The sequence below is a fragment of the Epinephelus lanceolatus genome, chromosome 6 (genome assembly GCF_041903045.1).
Source record: "Epinephelus lanceolatus isolate andai-2023 chromosome 6, ASM4190304v1, whole genome shotgun sequence".
NCBI lineage: Eukaryota > Metazoa > Chordata > Actinopteri > Perciformes > Serranidae > Epinephelus > Epinephelus lanceolatus.
In genome coordinates, this window is record NC_135739.1 from 2,524,871 (window position 1) to 2,544,696 (window position 19,826).

The window sequence follows — 19,826 nt, forward strand, 5'->3', positions numbered from 1 at the left end:
TGAAACCACTCGGCACATGTTCACACCGTCAATTTACATCCACTAAAAGTGCTCGTTATTGTCACTGGCAGCCTCCGTTTGTTGTTACAAGTGTCTGACAGCATTATGGAAGGGATCCCGACAGACATAGACCTTTATGTTGAAGAGTATGATCCTTTTTGATTCACCAGAAACAGCCCCAAAATCGCCACAGCCAAACCCACCAGACTCCATTTAAATTAACAGTGATTAAAGCATGTATAGAGGCAGCAGATTTCACATCTAACTGGGTGAATTAAGACTTAATTTCAACCAATCTAGAGATGGTGATTGCTGGAGCAGTGGAAAGATGAACCAAGGCGGGTTTTGTAAGTTTTATAATGCTTCTATTGACTTTAAATGAAGTGTCTTTCAGCTGTAAGAACCATAGTGTAAGTGACATTTGACCGACAGGACAGCCAAAACAAAAAATCACCACACTCTTTAATATTAAGACATCATAAATGTATGCAGGACAACATACTTAATGACCAATATTTTAACATTTATTGAAAATAAAGTAAGTGCAATCGCACACTTTTTGGCTCTAAATAGCTCAGTGTGCTCAGTGTTTAGCCTTCAGTTTTTGATTAATAATTCTGGGTTTGGACAAGACTTCACAACCTCTTAGCAGCAGAAAGAGCTCAGCGATAGCTTTCATCTTACTATATAATGATGAAAACTCTGTGTGTGTGTGTCTGTTCCACTTTTTTCTCCTCACTGACTTGGTCAATCCATGTGAAATTTGGCGCAGTGGTAGAGGGTCATGGGAGGATGCCAATGAAGCAATATTACATCAATTGGCCAAAGGGGGGCGCTATAGCAACCCATTGAAATGTCAAACTTTGAATGGGCATATCTCATGCCCCGTATGTGGTAGAGACATGAAACTTTGCACAGAGATGCCTCTCCTCATGAGGAACACATTTGCCTCAAGAACCCATAACTTGCGCTTATATAGATTTTCCGCCATTTTGAATTTTTTGAAAAACACTTCAAATGGATCTCTTCCTAGGAAGTTTGAGCGATCTGCATGAAACTGGGTGAACATAATCTAGGGACCAATATCTAAAGTTCCCTCTTGGCAAAAGTTGGAAAACTTACTAAAACTGAGCTTCTATAAGGCAATGAATATTGCGGAGGGCGTGGCTCATCACATAAAGGTGTATAACATCTCAAGGGTTTCACCCATCACCACGCAACTTTGTAGGCATATGACCACACATAATCTGAGGGGACCCCTCCATTATTGACCCCATCAAACAAAATGGGGGCGCTAGAGAGCTCATTTCTTATCTAGGCCTAACCGCCATATGGATTTTTACTAAACTTGGTAGATATGTAGAACAGGACGCCTCAAGGTGACTGGAGAAATTTAACTCTAATTGGCAACTGGGTGGCGCTATAACAACAGAAAAATGCTTCAAAATGGCTAAAATGTGACCGATCGCTGTGGCTCCCCCTGTGGACCAATGTTGGTGTTGTTTCTAATGTTTGGTATGACTAAGTCATGGTATGGTATGCTGTACATAATCACGGAAACTGTCAGTGTGTCATTCTGTCAGTCAGTCATTCTGTCTGTCCCACGTTTTTCTACTCACTGACGTGGTCAATCTATGTGAAACTGCACATAGGCATTGAGGACTGGCATAGGTAGAAGGTGACAAAGCTACCAATGGCTATGGACTAGTATCATAATTTAACTAATCTTCACTCAGCAGCTCACTTACACCCCTCTGATTCTCAACCCCGGATTTTACTAAAATGACTATTTAAATGGAGTCTGGTGAGTTTGGTGACAGTGTTTTCAAAAGTAAACAAAAAGGTTCGTATACAGCGAGCAGGAGCAGCGACCCACAGTCTGACACCGGCACACCGTGAGGATGGAAGGACGGAGCACCTGCCGCAGCAAGTGAGCACACTGTCTGCGGTCATTTTGACTTGACCAGACTTCACTACAAGCTGACTGGCTGTTGAAACAGACAACCAGCCTTACATTTTAAAACCAGTTGCAGGTGACGCCATCACTCAAACCGCTGCAACTTTTCTCTGCAAGGTTCTAAAACCGGTAACAGCTCTCCCTGATGGCAGAGGCCCCCCAGCAGGATCATGCACCATGCCTCAGTGCAGAAACTGCTCAGGAATGTGACAAAGAGCTCAAGTCACCGACCTGGCCTCCAAATTCCCCAGATCCAACTCTGATCGAACATCTATGGGATGTGCTGGTACCTCTGAGGTACCCCTAATCCATGGTGGGGCCCCCCTGGATCAGACTGGTCTCTGACATGTGAAGGCATGGACACATGGCCTCTGGATGGTGTCCTGTGGTGTCTGGCTTCGGATCATTTGAGACCTGTCAGTTGTGAGGTGGGGCACCAGCACTTCCCAAGATGCTCAGTCAGATTGGGGTGTGGGAGATTTGGAGGCCAGGTCGACATCTTGAGCTTTTTGTCACGTTCCTCAGGCCATTCCTGAGCAGTGTTTGTGGTGTGGCTCATTTTCCTGCTGGGGGGCCACTGCCATCACGGAGTACTCTTGCCGTGAAGGGGTTTCTTAGCCCACAGTGGTGTTTGGGTGGGTGGATGGTGTCAGGTGGCATCCACATGAATTCCATGACCAAAGGTTTCCCAGCAGAACAATGCACTGTGACAAAATGATCAGTGTTATTCACTTCACCTGTCAGTGGTTTGAATGTTTGGCTGATCGGTGTGTAACTGGTGCTCGAGTGAGTTTTCACAGCAGCAGGTCGGGATGTGTGGCGTTGACTCAAAACACACCACGGTGTCCATGTTCATCGCATCAAAGGAACCTGTCAGAAAGTGCAACACTGATGTGTTTATAATATTTTTGGGGGCAACAATGGAGGTCTGTGTCACACATGAAAAAGCTTCATCAGGCTTTTGACACACAATACTTTAATTGTTGGTTTTGTTCTTTTTATAGCTTTTGTTTACAGTTGGAAAAATATCACCTGACACATTCTTTAAACCAAGCAGCAACAGTTGTGGTTGAATGTTGCAGTTAATAGACAAAGGTCTTAAAATGCAGTTCCTTTAAAGGCCACTTTGTTTTTATTCTGAGAGCTCAGAATGTTTTAGATTAAAAAAACTGACATTGTGTCTTTTGTGACACAGAGTCAACACATTTTCTCAGCAAGAGCTCATATTAGATTTCCTTCTTGTAATGGTTCAGAAAAATACAAAGTCTTCCCCTCCATAATGTTTGTGTTAGTGTATTTATTGTCTTTGTTAGGGTTGATTGTTCTGCAGCATCCATTAGCTCATGACCGCAGTGTATTTTGGCAAAGAACTCAAATCTCAGAGGACTGAGCCTCCTGAATGCCTCACCAAGGAGAACGAAATGGTTTCTACGTGCAGACCCATGACACAAAGAGCTAACGTTTATAAAAGATAAATAAATAAATAAAAGCAGCCAAAGGATAATCCATCTCAGTTTAGCGTCTGCAGTATGTAATATGAATCAGTTGCAGGTTGGAGATCAATCTTGATACTTGTGTTATCTTTTATTTACTTTGGAAAGTGGTGAGTAATAATGTAAATATACGCACATTGTAGTCAAAAGGCTAAAACATACAAATCACTGGCTAAGTCCTTTAATTCCAGTCATGTGTCCGGGAGCTGCGCCTGAATAAAATCACACTGTTTTTCATTCTTCTCCCTCTTGTAAAAAGTTTTCTTTCCTTTGTTTCCGACAGACGTTTGTTAATGGACAGCTGAGGCTCAAGGGAAAGCAGCAGGAGGAGGGAAAGGGGAAGTGTCCTTTTGATCCCTTCCAGAGATACTCCTCCCTCATGGTGGGTGAGTGTCTGAGTCGGGTTTGCTGCCAACGGGAACAAAGCGCCGAATACTGCTGAATGTTCAAAGTGCACCAACAGAAAAGATCAGTGATAATAACTGTGCACAAATCTCACAAGCCACAAGATCTGAGCACCCAGTGCATCACAAGTGCCACACAATATCTTTGTTATCGCGACCTGCTCACTCAACATTTGTACTACTTAGTCAGAAAACAGGCCGGTCAGTTGAGTCCATTAGTAGCCATATAAACGAGAGATTGTTCCAACTTAATATGAATAATGTATTTCCAGGAATTTTTCCTCATCTCTGGTTCCTGTCCAACAGGAAATGACCTGTATTCTGCTACATCCATCAACTTCTTGGGCTCTGAGCCGGTGGTTCTGCGCAGCTCAGACTTGGCTCTCCGCACTGAGTTTAAGAGCTCCTGGCTCAGCGGTGAGTTCCTCCTCTGCAAAAACCGGCCATTTAAAGTTTTATATAATGGTGTGCATAGTTTAAAGGGAATCGACTCCAGCAGCAGCCAACCTGCCTCTGCATGCTGCAGTATTTTTAGATATCCTTTAATGTAACTGAGGCAGTGGTTTGAGATTTTTGCCCCTGGCCAAAGCGCTCATTTCACTTCTTGTGTTTTCAGAGCCAAACTTTATCTACATGGACTATGTGGCTGAGAGTGTTAATAGTCCTGATGGTGACGATGACAAGGTGTACATGTTCTTCAGTGAGAATGCCATGGAGTACGACTTCTACAGCAAAGTTGCAGTGTCGCGAGTGGCCCGTGTCTGCAAGGTATACATAAGTAAAGAATAGAGTCTCAGTGTCAGACGTTAATGGACCAGTGTGTAGGATTAAGGGGATTTAGTGGCATCTAGTGGTGAGAAATGCAGATTACAACCAGCTGAAACTTCTCTCTGTCAGAATTCTTTCAGTGTTAACTGTTACTACCAGGAGCTGAATTATCCACGCAGGTCTGTTCCTCTCCACAACAAATGTAGCTTGTGATTTAAACCAATTAAAAGACAGAAAAGGCAGTTTTACAAGGGGCGAGGGAAAAATCAATACAGCATACTAGCGCAATATTTCACGTGGCGATATTGTATTGATACACAGACACCAAGTATTGAACTTTTACACATTTAAGGACAACTTTTGGTACAAGAATAATAAAATCAAAAGCTTTGTCAGTCCACTGGATGGTGCTGATGATTGTTTCATATGGTGAGGTCAGCAGAGGTCTCAGTCAGTGGCATTTGGCAGGAAGTTCATGAAAACTAAGATGGATGCACCAGAGAAAGAAATCAGAAATGTGCCATCGGCGATTAAATCAAATGTCTGGACTTATCTGGGATTCTTTAACACAGAGGAGGACTTGGATATGACACATGCCATTTGCAAGCAGTGTCATATGAGAATAAAATACTCGCCTCACATGCCACCATCCAGAGACAGTGTTAGCCGGTGACGTCCAAACTAACTCTAAACCCGCTCTGCTGAAAACTCAAACAACATTGGACACACTTAACTTGACAGAGGTCGGACTTCTCACAGAGAAGTGTCGACTGCAGTCTGATGTTCTCCACACTAGAGCAGTACACAAAAGTAACATCAGAGCAAACATCACAGACCTCCTGCAAGACGCAACACAAGAATGGGCGATTGCTGACCAAAACCTCTTCTAACATGGGTGTTGCCACTCAGTTCACCTGCATGTGAAATGTGTCACTCACACCCTTAATCTGGCCTTGCAAAGGGTGTTAAATCTGCTAACAGTTTTTATGATGCAGAACTGATGTCAACAAAGTTTCCTTTGGGGAAATAATTTGCAGCTGGAAACAAGGTGGTAAATCGCAGTGTTTCACGACATATGTCATCGCAATACTCGGCATATCGCAGTAATATTGTATCGTGACCTAATTGTCGTAATAATAATATCGTACTGTGGGTCCTCTGGTGATTCCCACCCTGAAGTTTCACATTTAAAAATCAGGGTCTCTCAGACACTGCTCGTCATGGAGGGGCTGCAAACTGTGGAGGCCAATGCAAAAACACAAATGTCCCTATCGAGAGACAGTGTTTGGTTTGTCCGTCCTGGGCTACCGTAGAAACATAGTGGTGCAACATCGAGCTTACTCCATTAATGAGGACTCGCTCCCTGTGTAGATATAAATAGCTCATTCCATGCTATTCAAAAAAGAGGCAGATTCTTATTTTCAGGTGATTCTTTATACACTAAAGAAAACATACGTGTTATATTATATTACATATATATTCCTTTAAAATCCGACACACTGGAGCTTTAAGTGAGAGTAGGTTTTGTGTTTGAGGATGTGCAGATCAGGCTTGTGTTTGGCCTCACACTCCCTGTCTGACACTGGTCTGTCTGCTTGTTGCTGTTAAGAGGACTATCTGCACAATTGCACATGACAGAGCGCCCTGTCTCTGTGTTTAGGGGGATATGGGCGGCCAGCGGACGCTGCAGAGGAAATGGACGTCGTTCCTGAAAGCTCGTCTGGATTGTTCCCTCCCTGAACCCAGCCTGCCCCCCATTGTCCAGGATGTCTTCCTGCTGAAAGACGATGACTGGAGGAGGAGTGTCTTCTACGCTGTCTTTACTCCGCAGTCGTAAGTGCTTACAATAAATCCTGGGTGTTGACAAGGTAGGAAGTAAGCTGAGCAGACAGTGTAGAAGAATGAAAAAGGTGTCTTTATTCACACAAATATTTTGCACAAATAAAACAAACGCTGGTACTTTGCATGACTGAGTGTGTTTGATTTCCAGGAGCTTGTCCCAGGTGTCGGCAGTATGTGCGTACACTGTGTCCTCCATTCGAGATATTTTCAATGAGGGCAAGTTTAAGACACCTGTCGCCGTGGAGACATCTCACGTCAAGTGGGTGATGTACACTGGAGACGTGCCTGTACCCAGACCAGGAGCGGTGAGTCTGAAGACTTTGTTACAGCCAGAAGCAACTCTGGATATTATACAATACGATATTTAAAAAAATCCACAGTACTGAATTGAAGTTTTGTATTTCAGTGCATCAATAATGTGGCACGTAAAATGGGAATGAATCGCTCGCTGGACCTTCCTGACAAAACCCTCCAGTTCATCAGGGACCGTCCCCTCATGGACGAGGCTGTGCGCCCGCAGACAGGAGGGCCGCTGCTGGTCAAGAAGGGAGCTTTGCTGACTCGGATTGTCGTGGACAGTGTGTCGGCGCTGGATGGAAAGACACATGCCGTCATGTTCATTGGCACTGGTAAACTATGGCCTGTCTGTTAAAAAGATAAAACAGAACCAGGGGTTGAATGAAACTTAAGTACTGTACTTAAATACAATTTTGAGTTAATTCTATTTAAGTATTTCCATTTTATAATTCTTTATATTCTTTATAATTCTGCCTCCCTCTGCTTCACTGCATTTGTTTTTCAGCTTTAGTTACTTTAAAGCTTCAGATTATTAATACAAATATAATCAGCTAATAAATTATGTTGCATTATTATAGATTAAGTCAACCAGAAGTATATAAAGTGATCAAAATGAGCTCCACCTTTACAGCGACAACATTAAAGTGACGAACACATTAATGCATCAATAATTGTTGTCCAGTAATCTATACTATATAATGACGAAAACTGTGTGTGTGTGTGTGTGTGTGTGTGTGTTCCACGTTTTTCTGCTCACTGACTTGGTCAATCCATGTGAAATTTGGCACAGTGGTAGAGGGTCATGGGAGGATGCCAATGAAGCAATATTACATCAATTGGCCAAAGGGGGGCGCTATAGCAACCCATTGAAATGTCAAACTTTGAATGGGCATATCTCATGCCCTGTATGTCGTAGAGACATGAAACTTTGCACAGAGATGCCTCTCCTCATGAGGAACACATTTGCCTCAAGAACCCATAACTTGCGCTTATATAGATTTTCCACCATTTTGAATTTTTTGAAAAACACTTCAAATGGATCTCTTCCTAGGAAGTTTGAGTGATCTGCATGAAACTGGGTGAACATAATCTAGGGACCAATATCTAAAGTTCCCTCTTGGCAAAAGTTGGAAAACTTACTAAAACTGAGCTTCTATAAGGCAATGAATATTGCGGAGGGCGTGGCTCATCACATAAAGGTGTATAACATCTCAAGGGTTTCACCCATCACCACACAACTTTGTAGGCATATGACCACACATAATCTGAGGGGACCCCTCCATTATTGACCCCATCAAACAAAATGGGGGCGCTAGAGAGCTCATTTCTTATCTAGGCCTAACCGCCATATGGATTTTTACTAAACTTGGTAGATATGCAGAACAGGACGCCTCAAGGTGACTGGAGAAATTTAACTCTAATTGGCAACTGGGTGGCGCTATAACAACAGAAAAATGCTTCAAAATGGCTAAAATGCGACCGATCGCTGTGGCTCCCCCTGTGGACCAATGTTGGTGTTGTTTCTAATGTTTGGTATGACTAAGTCATGGTATGGTATGCTGTACATAATCAGGGAAACTGTCAGTGTGTCATTCTGTCAGTCAGTCATTCTGTCTGTCCCACGTTTTTCTACTCACTGACGTGGTCAATCTATGTGAAACTGCACATAGGCATTGAGGACTGGCATAGGTAGAAGGTGACAAAGCCACCAATGGCTATGGACTAGTAAATATTATTCTGATTCTGCTTAATAAACAATGAACTTTTACTTTTGGTACTTAAAGTTGCTTGTGATGCGAATACTTTTGTTCTTTTACTTGAGTAACATTTCAAATGCAGAACTTTTACTTGTAGCAGAGTATCTCTACTTTGTAGTATTGCTTGCTTTACTTAAGTAAAAGATCTGAGATCGTCTTTCAAACAGATAATTAGCTTACATTAAAATTAAACTTGGTTTTAAATCTTAAGTATTTCTAAATAATGTATAATTTACAGTTAAAGTTAAAAAACTGTTTGAATAAAACATACTAAGTTTTATTATTTATTAACACTATTTAACACTCAAGCATTCAGCTAATCTGTTTCATTTGCACTGTGCAGTTTGTTCCACTTTGACTGACAGTGCTGGCAACATAAGCAAACAACCCCGTAACTGTCAGATTGTTTGTTTTACTCTAACGTTACTAAACTCTAATTGGTGCAGGGATGTTCGTGACATCACCCTTTTTCCAACTGAGCCCCGCCCACTACAAACCAGCGAGGAAAGCAGGAACAAAAACACAAAATACATGTTGAAAGCACACACAGACGTGTTCAGAGTTGGACAGAAAATAGTGTTTTCAGGTAGATCACAGTGAGAACCTGGCTGAGAAAATAATGGTAAGCCTTTAAAACCACTACAACATTGTTTAATCAGCACCTTTGAAGATGCACACATTAGATGTGAAGAGGTAAAACAAAGCCAGGATCTTTGTTAATGCATGTGTTTGTGTGGTGAGCTTGTTATATGGGTATTAGATGATCCTTTTTTGTCTCCTGATAGAAAACGGTTATGTTCAGAAGGCCGTCAACTACGATGGAGAGATGTTCATCATTGAGGAAATTCAACTGTATGAAAACCCCGTGCCTATTAGCATCCTGCGCCTCTCATCCAGCAAGGTAACTCTCAGCAGGTTCAACACAGTGGCAGTGTGGTCTGTTAGCTCATCATCATCATCATCATCATCATCGTCATAGGTTATAGACATTTACTGGTGTGTCATTTGGCAAATATTGTACAATGAGCTTCAGTCTGAATTTATGTCTCAATTTAAATATGTTGCCACTATATTGCTGCTGACAGGCAGGAGAGCGGCTTCAGGAGTAATAAAGATGAGATGCTTTTGGTTTATTATTAATGTGTGTGTGTGTGTGTGTGTGTGTGTGTGTGCAAACACAGGGCCAACTGTATGCAGGCTCAGAGTTTGGTGCCGTCCAGATGCCGGTCAGTAACTGCAGCCACTATGACCTCTGTGTGGACTGTGTCCTGGCCAGAGATCCTTACTGTGCCTGGGACTTCACCACCGAGAAGTGCTCCTCAGTCCGCAGCTTATCGTCCTCCTCACATGCTGCATTACAGAGTCTGAAGGAAGGAGACATCTCACAATGTCCACAGCCAGGTACAGTTACTGTGCATTGTTTGCAGTACCAAAGTCAACGTGACGTTATGAGATGGCTGCTGTCTCTTTTAGGAGACAGAATTAGCTTCGATTTTTGAACCTTTATGGTTAATTTGAAAACTTCGAATTATATTTTGATTGAAGAATATTGAGCCAACATGCAGTTTGAATATTTCAAAGCACTTTCTGGTGATGGAAACCTAGATATGAGAGAAAACTGGCTTTTACATGATACCACAATCTTAAACAAACGTTATTCTGCAGCTCGAGGTCTCTGAAGCAAAAAACAAAAACAAAAAAGGAGCATTTCAGTCATTGTCTCCTGGTTAGGATTCCTTCAGTGTTCATTGTTCAGGAGGTTTTAACCAGGAGCTGAATTATCCACAGAGGTCTCTTCCTCTCCAAAACAAACAGACCAGCTGATTAAAACAGGTAAAAACACTGAATAAAGTAGTTTCATGTTACTGATCAGTGTTTCTCAGATGCTGTTAGGCTTCTCACAGAGGGCTGCTAGCCCGGCACCTGCTAATGTGTGCTCACCTTTTTTCTCTGATAACTTAAGATCCAGACATTCGGGAACTGCTGATTTAGAACAGTAAAAACACGTAACAAGGCAGTTTCACCTTAAAAATCTGTGTTTCTTCAAAGCTGTTTGGTACGGCAGGGCTCGAGTCAACTTTCGTTCACTGGGCTTATTTCTGCGATAACTTAAGATTAGATGTCCAATGACTAAAATCATTTGTCTTGGTAAAACACATAGTTCAAAACGACCAAGATCTAAAATGTGTATTGAAAAACGCGCCCTAAAAAGTCAGTTTATGACAGCGTCTTACAGAAAACCACAACCCTGACGCATGCACAATATGACGCCACCGACAGGCGGAGGTGACCAAATGACACGGACTGTGTCCTTAATTAAAATAACAGATTTCTCTGGGTTTGAACATTGTTAAAAACATTTGGGACAATGTAAGTATACAACTCAACAAACTGTGAGGTTTTTAGGGCCGTTTCATAGTCGACGCAAGACGCAGGCACGCAGACGCAAACGCATTGAGATGCATTGGCCGCCATGATACGTGCTTGCTTGCATTTCAAGTGTCGCCCGCGCCGCTTGCGTTCAATGTGTTGACTATGAAAGGAATTGGTTGCTCGCTTTGCATGGGTCAACTATGAAATGGCCCTTAGACATTTTAAAAAGACATGACATATTAAAGTTACATGTTAAATCTTTAAAAAATGATTAAAGTACTTAAAACTGGCCAAGCCTGGGCCTATAAGGGGGTTTTATGATTTCAAAATTGAGTCGCTTACTCACCAGGGCGAGCTGGGGGGGACCGAAGGGTGGGCACAATGTTGGTTGGTGTTGGTTCAGGACAGTTTAACTAGCAGTAATTTCCAAATGAGCGGCGTCACTACCTAGCTAGTTCCCTATAAATCCACGTGTCACTGGTCAAAAAATTATTCTGTGCAGTTAACCGTTTTCACCTCTACCCTTGGACCCCTGCTCTAAAGCTTCAAAATTCATGAGGGGGTTATCTTCTGATGTATTTTATGTCATAGAACAAAACATGAAAGTCTCTTTAGCTTGTGTTAACCACAGAACTTTTCAGACATCTAACCAAAGGCCCATTCAAAAAAACATTGGCTTTGAGACGAGGGAACCGGAGGTGCTAAAATGTTAATTCATTTCCCAGTTTTAGGACCCGGTCCTACAGCACTCTTTAGTCGCATAGCAACAACAGACCGGAAGTTGACTTTGAGAATAAAACAACATCCCAGCAGTCATATTCATTGGTATGCACTCAGTGAGACCTGCCTTTTGTGTGTGTGTGTGTGTGTGTGTGTGTGTGTGTTTTTAGATCCAGTAGCAGCTGTGGACTTTACCCTAGTTCCAGGGAACAACATCCAGCTGCCTTGCCAGCTCCACTCCAACTTGGCACAGGTCCTGTGGCGTTTCTCTGACCAAACACTTCACTCCAACAGCAAATACTACATCTACAGTGGGGGCCTCCTCATCCTGAGTGCCTCTGAGTCAGACGCTGGTTTGTACACCTGCGACTCAGTAGAGCCGATCAACAGCAAAACATACAACCGGACTGTGGCGGTTTATCAGTTACAGCTCCACTCTGGCCCAGGAGAAGGGGACAGTGCTACTCCTGGCAACGAGGTGGCAAATTCCTCAGACTCTATTCACGGTCTGAACACAGCTGCACCAGGGCTGGAGCCAAACCTGGACAGCAAGGACCCATTGTCCCACGAGGATCCTTTGTCCCCTGAGACCCAAAGTGACACCAGCAGGGTAACTCATTTAGAGGTGGCTGTGGCTCTGCTGTCGCTGCTTTGTCTCTCCCTGATGGGGGTCATATTTTGGATCTGGGGTCAGGGACGCTGGGAGTGCTTCAAGTTTGCGCAGCGCAGCGGTGACAGTGAGGGGAAAAGGCAGTCAGCCGAATACATGCACATCCAGAACCGAACTTCAGAGATAAAGTTCCTGGGGCCTGTGTCTGGAAGACCATGCAGTGCCAATAATAATCACTCTGCTGTTGACTTCAAAGGGAATGGGGAGCACCACTTCACACCTATGGCCAACATTTCAAGTCTGGATGGTCTGGGATACATAAATGATGAGTCAGAGATTTGACTCCGCTGAGGTATAGAATTCAGTCCGAGGCCGTCAACAGTGCACTACTCATTTTCCCATAGGTGTGCTCCTGTAGAAAAGCTTTTCCCATTATAAATTCTTTTGATTGGTGTCCTGTTTCTCCTTGCCAATCTCCAGCACTGTCTATCATTTCTGGTCTCTGACTGGGCAGCTGATGTTCACCGAAGAGACTTTACTGGTGGAATTTCCACTCCAGGAAAAAGTTGGAAAGTCATTTTTTATACATGTATTTTTTGTATAATGATAAATTGTGTGTAATATATTGTGTACAGGCGAGAGCTTTTTTTCAACTGCTATTTATTTGTTGCAATGAAGTTTTTATTTCAGCAAATTATAACACCTGTGATCTAAGTCTTGTAAATAGGGTCAGCAACACTGAACAAGTAGCAAACACTCTGACCTCTGATTCCCAGGCACATTTCATTTTATGGACTGCGTTCTGTTAATGATTGATCAACAGCCTGCACTACTTATTTCTGGGATGCTGTAAAAATGATTTATGTCTGCATTCAAGGGGAGACACTACAGGTGAATAGGGTAAAACTTTTAACTGGAAGGTATGACCATGAAACTTTCCCAGCTGTGTTATTAAATGTGCTCTTTTTACATACATTTTCATAACAGAAATCTGAACATTGGATAAAGCTATGTGTAAAATTGTTGTTTCTTTTTTTGACAAATTGAGTCAAATATTTTACAGTAAGAATTTTGTATGTCTCTTTTTATCACTCCATAAATCAGAAAATACTGTCAACAGCCATAAAAAAGGACATTTTCACCATGTTTTAGGCATAAAATGTTACAAAAATCAGGCTATGAATGATATGTTAACAATTCCCTCTGTAAAGAAAATTCAAAATATCCTGAGACCCTGTGTCCTCATTTGAGGACACTACATTTTGGGTATACTGGACCTTATACTTCATTCTGCTTACTTAAGACCTGTTGTCCTTGATCATGGACACTTTTTGTGCCATCTAGTGGCAGCAAAACCACATTACACTAATACATGTAAAAACAAGATGGCAGCCATCTCTGCCAAGTCAGTCTGCGGCCGACCCCGACACAAAAGTGGACACGGTACGAAACCTGATTGAATTTAATGGTTGAAACTTATGATTTAAAAACAATTGTAGTTTGATACACAATTTTTTAATACTTTTTTGCCATACAAACAATTTTAGCAACGGTAACAAGCTAAGACGTTGTTAAACATATAGTACTAGTTAGAAGACATTGGGACTTTATTATCGTTGACAGTGTTTGTTTTTTAATACTTATCAGATCCTACTAATCCCAAATAGCTAGTTAAATAGCTCTCAGGAGGCTATAGACAGGAATAAAACTGGAAAAGTGTTGTATGTGAGTGCTACGGAAGTGGTTGGCTCAAACAATGAAGAAAAACTCATTTTGAGAAAAAGGCCATAAAAGACATGTATCATAAAATTCCATCTATTTTTAAACAACAAATAAAGACACTAGAGGTGAACAGGGTAAACAATTTAACTAAGAGATATCACCATTAAAATTCCCCAGTTGATTATTTACATACAAGGAACTGTGTAGGATTTAGTGGCACCTAGTGGTGACGATTAGAGACTGCAACTAGCTGAAACTTCTCCCATGTGCCAAGCATAAACTCCCGGTTAGGATTTATTCAGTGTTCATTGTTCAGGAGGTTTTTACAGTGAGCCAAATTATCCACAAACAAATGAACCAGGTGATTAAACCAGTAAAAACACTTCATAAAGCAGTCTGACGTTAGAAATAAGTGTTTCTCTGATGCAGTTTGGCATGTTGGAAATGGGCTGCTAACCTAGCACCTGCTAATTTGCGCTGACCTTATTTCTCTAACTTAAGATTTAGACCTCAGCCCCTTTTCCACCAACATTTCCAGGAACCTTCATTACCAGGAATTTATTTACCTGGGTAAAAGTAAAGTAAGATAAGTGTCAGGCGGAGATCAGCACCGGCACAAAAGAACCAATACCGTTAGTGCTTGTCAATACTACAGTCTCTGATAATTTAGCCCCAGGGCTAATTTAGTACCGGGTTTCGGTACCCATCCTTAATCAAAACACAAACAAAGTGAAGCTTGTAGAAATGAAATTAAGTTTTTAGTGGCTGTCCGTGCCAGGAAGTGCGGAATGCTGCAAGAATGTGTTCCACCAATCAGCGTTCTTCAGCACACAGCCCCTCAAGAATTCCAGGTAATCTGAAAAGTCCTACCTCCCTGCTAGGTACTTTTTCCAGGGTAAATTTGGGGCTGAGGGAAAGTTTTTTACCTGGGTAATTTCGGTGGAAACACGCAGAGGTTTTTCAAACTTCCAGGTAAATGATAAAAGTTCCTGCGGTGGAAAAGGGGCTATTCAGAAGGTTTTTACCAGGAGAAGACTTCTCTACAGAGGTCTCCTCCTCTCCAAACAAACAGACCTGTTGATTTATAGCCGTAAAAACACAGAATGAAGCAGTTTCTCCTTAAAAATCTGTTTTTCTCCGATGCTGTTTGGCATGTTAGGGAAACGGAGCCAACTACTGCTGACGTTAGCTGAGTTTATTTCTCTGATAAGTTGAGATTCAGATGTCCAATGACTAAAATCCTTCGTCTGGGTAAAAGACATATTTCACTATCACGTTAAAAGTCTAATTAAATATGCACTTGAATATGCATACATTTCCAGAACAGCATCTGAACTAAAATAAACACCCAAAAATGTATTTCGGTAATTTTCTTTCCAATAGTCTCAAAGAAGACGTGATGGAAGCAAAATGGCCCAAAATCTTAAAATTGTCTAGAAAAGAAAAAGAAAAAAATCCACCTGCTGTGTCTCCCTTAAAGAATATGCCACTCTTAGGTGATATATAGAGTGAACTCTGTAACATAAGGTTTTTCCACTCTAGTAAATGTCATATACCCTCACTGAGATTGAATAAGCGTGTCACTGGGATGTGGAAGTGTGGCTGTCAGTGAATCATCTCTTTGAATCAGAGTCACAGCTCAGATAAGAATTTCGGTTTTTGGTGTCAAACTTTGGAAAATGCAGCCCTTCTTGATAATAAAAAACTTTATTGGGAGTTTGACGTGTGTCTAGCTGTCAGTAATGATTACCTTCGCTCTCACAGCTGAGGAAATTTGTTTGAAAGCAATGCTGGAAGTTCAGCTGACACGCTTGTTGTCTTGATGTTTCCATAGATACTCCTGTGGGTCGTATGGCGGGATGATATCAACAAAAACACACACCGACTCCACAGTTACCTCAGACCTGTTTGTTTTTGTCAAAAAAGTCTGAGACCAAACTAAATTACAGGAATGTAGCCTGGATCTTCTCTGTGGTTTTCACACTCTGTCATTAAGAAAAGCGCTCGGAGCCGCCTCATGTTTCATCTCAAAAAAGTACTGTAGATAAGAAAGGGTTGAAATGGTTCTCTGCTCAATTATTCAACATTGTAGTATAAAGACGTTGTCATGAACAGAATTAAGGTTATAAATTGATCTTATCAGGTGATACATTAATAAAATATTGCCAATGTAGTCGCATAGACTTTGCTGTTTTTAAAAAGAAGTGCTTTCATGCTTGCATATACACCGGGGGATTAAGACAAACCACTCGCCAACTATTGTTTTTTAGTTTCTTTATTCTAAAAAAAGCCAGTGAGCTCACATTGAGTTGTTTGTAAGTTTCAGAAAATCTTTTTTTTTTAGCTGCCCTCTCTCTCCTGCTCATCAGCCCTACTTTTCCTCCCAAGATTTAATGAGGTTTCGTCTCTTACTTTTAGTTCAGGCTGTCTTAGTACGATACTCTGTGATGCTCACAGGCTTTTTTTTAATACCACATGCAGTTTCTTTGAACATTTCTGACTTATATTTCTGGATAAATCAATACGACAGCAGCATCTCTTTACCAGAGTAAAAGATTTTACACTGAGGACAAGAGATACAGAAATAAAACACAGCAAGAGTGAGCACCACAAGGGACAACACACGGGCCAAGTGGTGGACAGAACTGCTGGCCCAGGGGCAACGCTGAAGGATAATAGAGTTGTCTAATGACATCTTTCTATTGATATGAAAACATAAATCACCAATAGTACCACTTCTTTCACAGCCTACAGCAGCAAAAGACTGTGGAAAGTAAATCTAACCTTTAAAGAGAAAATTCACCTCAAAATGAGGAGTGTTGTGGTGGATAATGGTTGTAGAGATGTCTGCCTTCTCTTAAACATAATGAAACAAGATGGCGCTCGGCTTGTGGTGCTCAGTGTGCCAAAAAATACATTTAATAAACTCAACATCAATGTCTCTTTCCAGAAATCATGACCAGGTTACTCAAGATAATCCACAGACCTTGTTATGAGCACTTTCGTGAAGGAACTATTTTCTTTCAACCAAACTACACCCGCCAACCGAATCAGCGCTCAAAAGGAAGCATGCATCTACTGCTAGCTCACCTAGCACCACTGAGCTAGCTAACGTTACAGCTCAGCTGAGGACGGCATTAATGTTTACATCTCGCTCTGTCAGGAACATGAGCCTCTCATCCCTGAGAGGGATGTCAGTTTTGGTTAATGTCACCACACTTTAAGGCGCTAATTGACCTATGGCTAAGCCACGCCCCCTCCACTCACTCTGACAAACTATCAACATTCAGTGAGCGGCGCTATGGCAGGTGTCACAGTACACGGCATTTCACAGGAGGCAATTGATGATTTTTAATAACGATCAGATGTCATTGAGAAGTAACCAAAAGGGCCTCAACTATGCATTGGAGGGATATATTCATCATTTTATTGTTGAGAAGGTCGATGAAAAGCTTAAATTACAAGCCAAAATTTACAGGTCACAGTGTACGCTTGTGAACCGCATCTGGTTGCCGTCACCATCAAAGACAACAAGTTTAAAGTGCCATTGAAGTTAAGGTTTTTGGCTCTGAATATGAGAAAAGGATAACGGCCTTTTTACCATCTTTACCAAGAGTGTCTCTCCGTTAGTTTGGTGCTACAGTATTTACACTGAATCATTCAGCATAACGTTTGCCAACCTTTGTTATCTCTGCCATTACAGATAAGTTAATGAAGCTAAGCTCCAGAAGTTAACGTTAGCTTAACTAGAGCCCTTTGGACAACAGCTAACAATGATGTACGATCACCAAAGTACAAAACTAGAACAAAATAGGCTAATGAACTCCCAGCAAACAAGGTGACATTATGAACTACGCAGCTAGGAGCTAACGTTAGGCTAACTTTAGCTAACGTTAGCTAGAGATGTTAAAGATAACTTTATATTTCTTTCCAGCAAAGTGACAATATGTTGCCTCAAACACAATGTTGACTTACCTTAGAACAGATGTAGACATCATTGTTAATCTTATTCACGTTGAGTTGATGTTGTGGTCTAACGTTACCACACAACTTTATCCAAAGGAGACACTTTTCTCAGTTGAGATGTGGTTTAAAGTGTAAAAAATACACCTGGTCGCCCAGCCTCTCAGGATACCTTGTGTCAGAGTTGCATGTACCCCATGCACACCGTTTGACCATTTTTAAACTTCAAATCTCAGAAAAAGTTCATAAAACCGAACAAACTGACTTCCTGTAATGCATTTCGATGGACGTCCAGGCAGAGAATGTCCGAGTGTATGGGAATGGCTATACGCACTGTGATTGGCTCATCGCGTTTGAGGGCGGGGCTGTATTTTTTACACTTTAAACCACATCTCAAGCGAGAAAAGTGTCTCCTTTGGATAAAGTTGTGTGGTAACGTTAGACCACAACATCAACTCAACGTGAATAAGATTAACAATGATGTCTACATCTGTTCTAAGGTAAGTAGTACACTCTTGGTAAAGATGGTAAAAAGGCCGTTATCCTTTTCTCATATTCTGAGCCAAAAACCTTAACTTCAGCGGCACTTTAACTTGTTGTCTTTGATGGTGACGGCAACCAGACGCGGTTCACAAGCGTACACTGTGACCTGTACATTTTGGCTTGTAATTTAAGCTTTTCATCGACCTTCTCAACAATAAAATGATGAATATATCCCTCCAATGCGTAGTTTAGGCCCTTTTGGTTACTTCTCAATGACATCTGATCGTTATGTCCCCAAAAATCATCAATTGTCTCCTGTGAAATGCCGTGTACTGTGACACCTGCCATAGCGCCGGTCACGGAATGTTGATAGTTTGTCCGAGTGAGTGGAGGGGGCGTGGCTTAGCCATAGGTCATTGGTAACTGTGAAAACATGGTGGCCACCCTGCAGTCTAACTCCAGGTAGTCCTGGCTGTATGTTCAGCCACAAAACCACTTTAGCACTGTTAGCTATGTTAGCATTACTAGTCGTGCTAACATAGCTAACAAGGTTCGTGGCTCAAAGTGGAGCCATTTACTTGTTGCGACAACCTGAGAAGAGGACCGGACGGTGGCTCAATGTTGCCCTGGCAAACTTTGTTGGGTCATGACTACGTTACTAGCTGTAACCACCAAATGAGCAGTGCTGCTAGCTCCCATCAGACCCTGTGTCAAAGTCTGTTTCCCCCGACCTAAACTGTACCCAAACCCTGCACTGCGCTCCAATATGTGTTTCCCTCCTGTTGATATAGCACTGCTAGGGCTCAGGGTTTGGGTACAGTTTAGGTCGGGGGAAACAGACCCTGACCTAAACTGTACCCAAACCCTGAGCCCTAGCAGTGCTATATCAACAGGAGGGAAACACATATTGGAGAGCAGTGCAGTAAACTGTGAAGCAAAATTAACCTACAGACTGATAACCAGAGATATTGGATAAAGGGAGATACCCCACTCAGCTCACTTCCTGATTCAGTGACGTCAGTGCCACGCCTCTGTAGGAAACTTGCAGCAGCTCTGAGGGAGAACAGGCTCTGATTGGAGGGAGAGCTAACCACGCCCACTAAGGAGACAGGAAGAGTAACCATTTTCTTAACATTGGATAAGCCTACGATGGGGTATCTCCTTTATCCAATATCTCTGATATAACCAATCAAAAATGTTCTCAGCAGTTAATCGATTAGCATCTTTTCTCACCGTGGTCAGTTAGCCTGCAGGCGTGCTGTGTTTACATGGCAACTCGCGTGAGACTCAAGAACGTTTAGAGACGTTCTTGTTCTCGAGTTGCAGGCTAACTGACCACGGTGAGAAAAGATGCTATAAAAGTGGAGTAAATTATGTCTTTTCAAGTCAATTTTGCATGCTGCGGCTTCAGGGCACTTGGATTACAACGGACGAACC

The 19,826-nt window shown here is 42.0% G+C and overlaps 1 protein-coding gene across 1 annotated transcript in view; it reads left to right on the plus strand.

Annotated features, from left to right (window-relative positions):
* The window catches only part of LOC117254478 (semaphorin-4E), a 30,813-nt gene extending 17,970 nt beyond the window's left edge, over nucleotides 1-12,843 (plus strand). Inside the window, exons 6-14 of the mRNA XM_033622817.2 lie at nucleotides 3,734-3,836; nucleotides 4,161-4,271; nucleotides 4,471-4,622; nucleotides 6,283-6,455; nucleotides 6,613-6,769; nucleotides 6,871-7,093; nucleotides 9,304-9,419; nucleotides 9,700-9,919; nucleotides 11,782-12,843. Of these exons, the coding sequence (XP_033478708.1) occupies nucleotides 3,734-3,836; nucleotides 4,161-4,271; nucleotides 4,471-4,622; nucleotides 6,283-6,455; nucleotides 6,613-6,769; nucleotides 6,871-7,093; nucleotides 9,304-9,419; nucleotides 9,700-9,919; nucleotides 11,782-12,563 (2,037 nt within the window). The 3' untranslated portion in view covers nucleotides 12,564-12,843. The remainder of the gene's footprint in view (nucleotides 1-3,733; nucleotides 3,837-4,160; nucleotides 4,272-4,470; nucleotides 4,623-6,282; nucleotides 6,456-6,612; nucleotides 6,770-6,870; nucleotides 7,094-9,303; nucleotides 9,420-9,699; nucleotides 9,920-11,781) is intronic.
* Nucleotides 12,844-19,826: the final 6,983 nt, after the last annotated feature.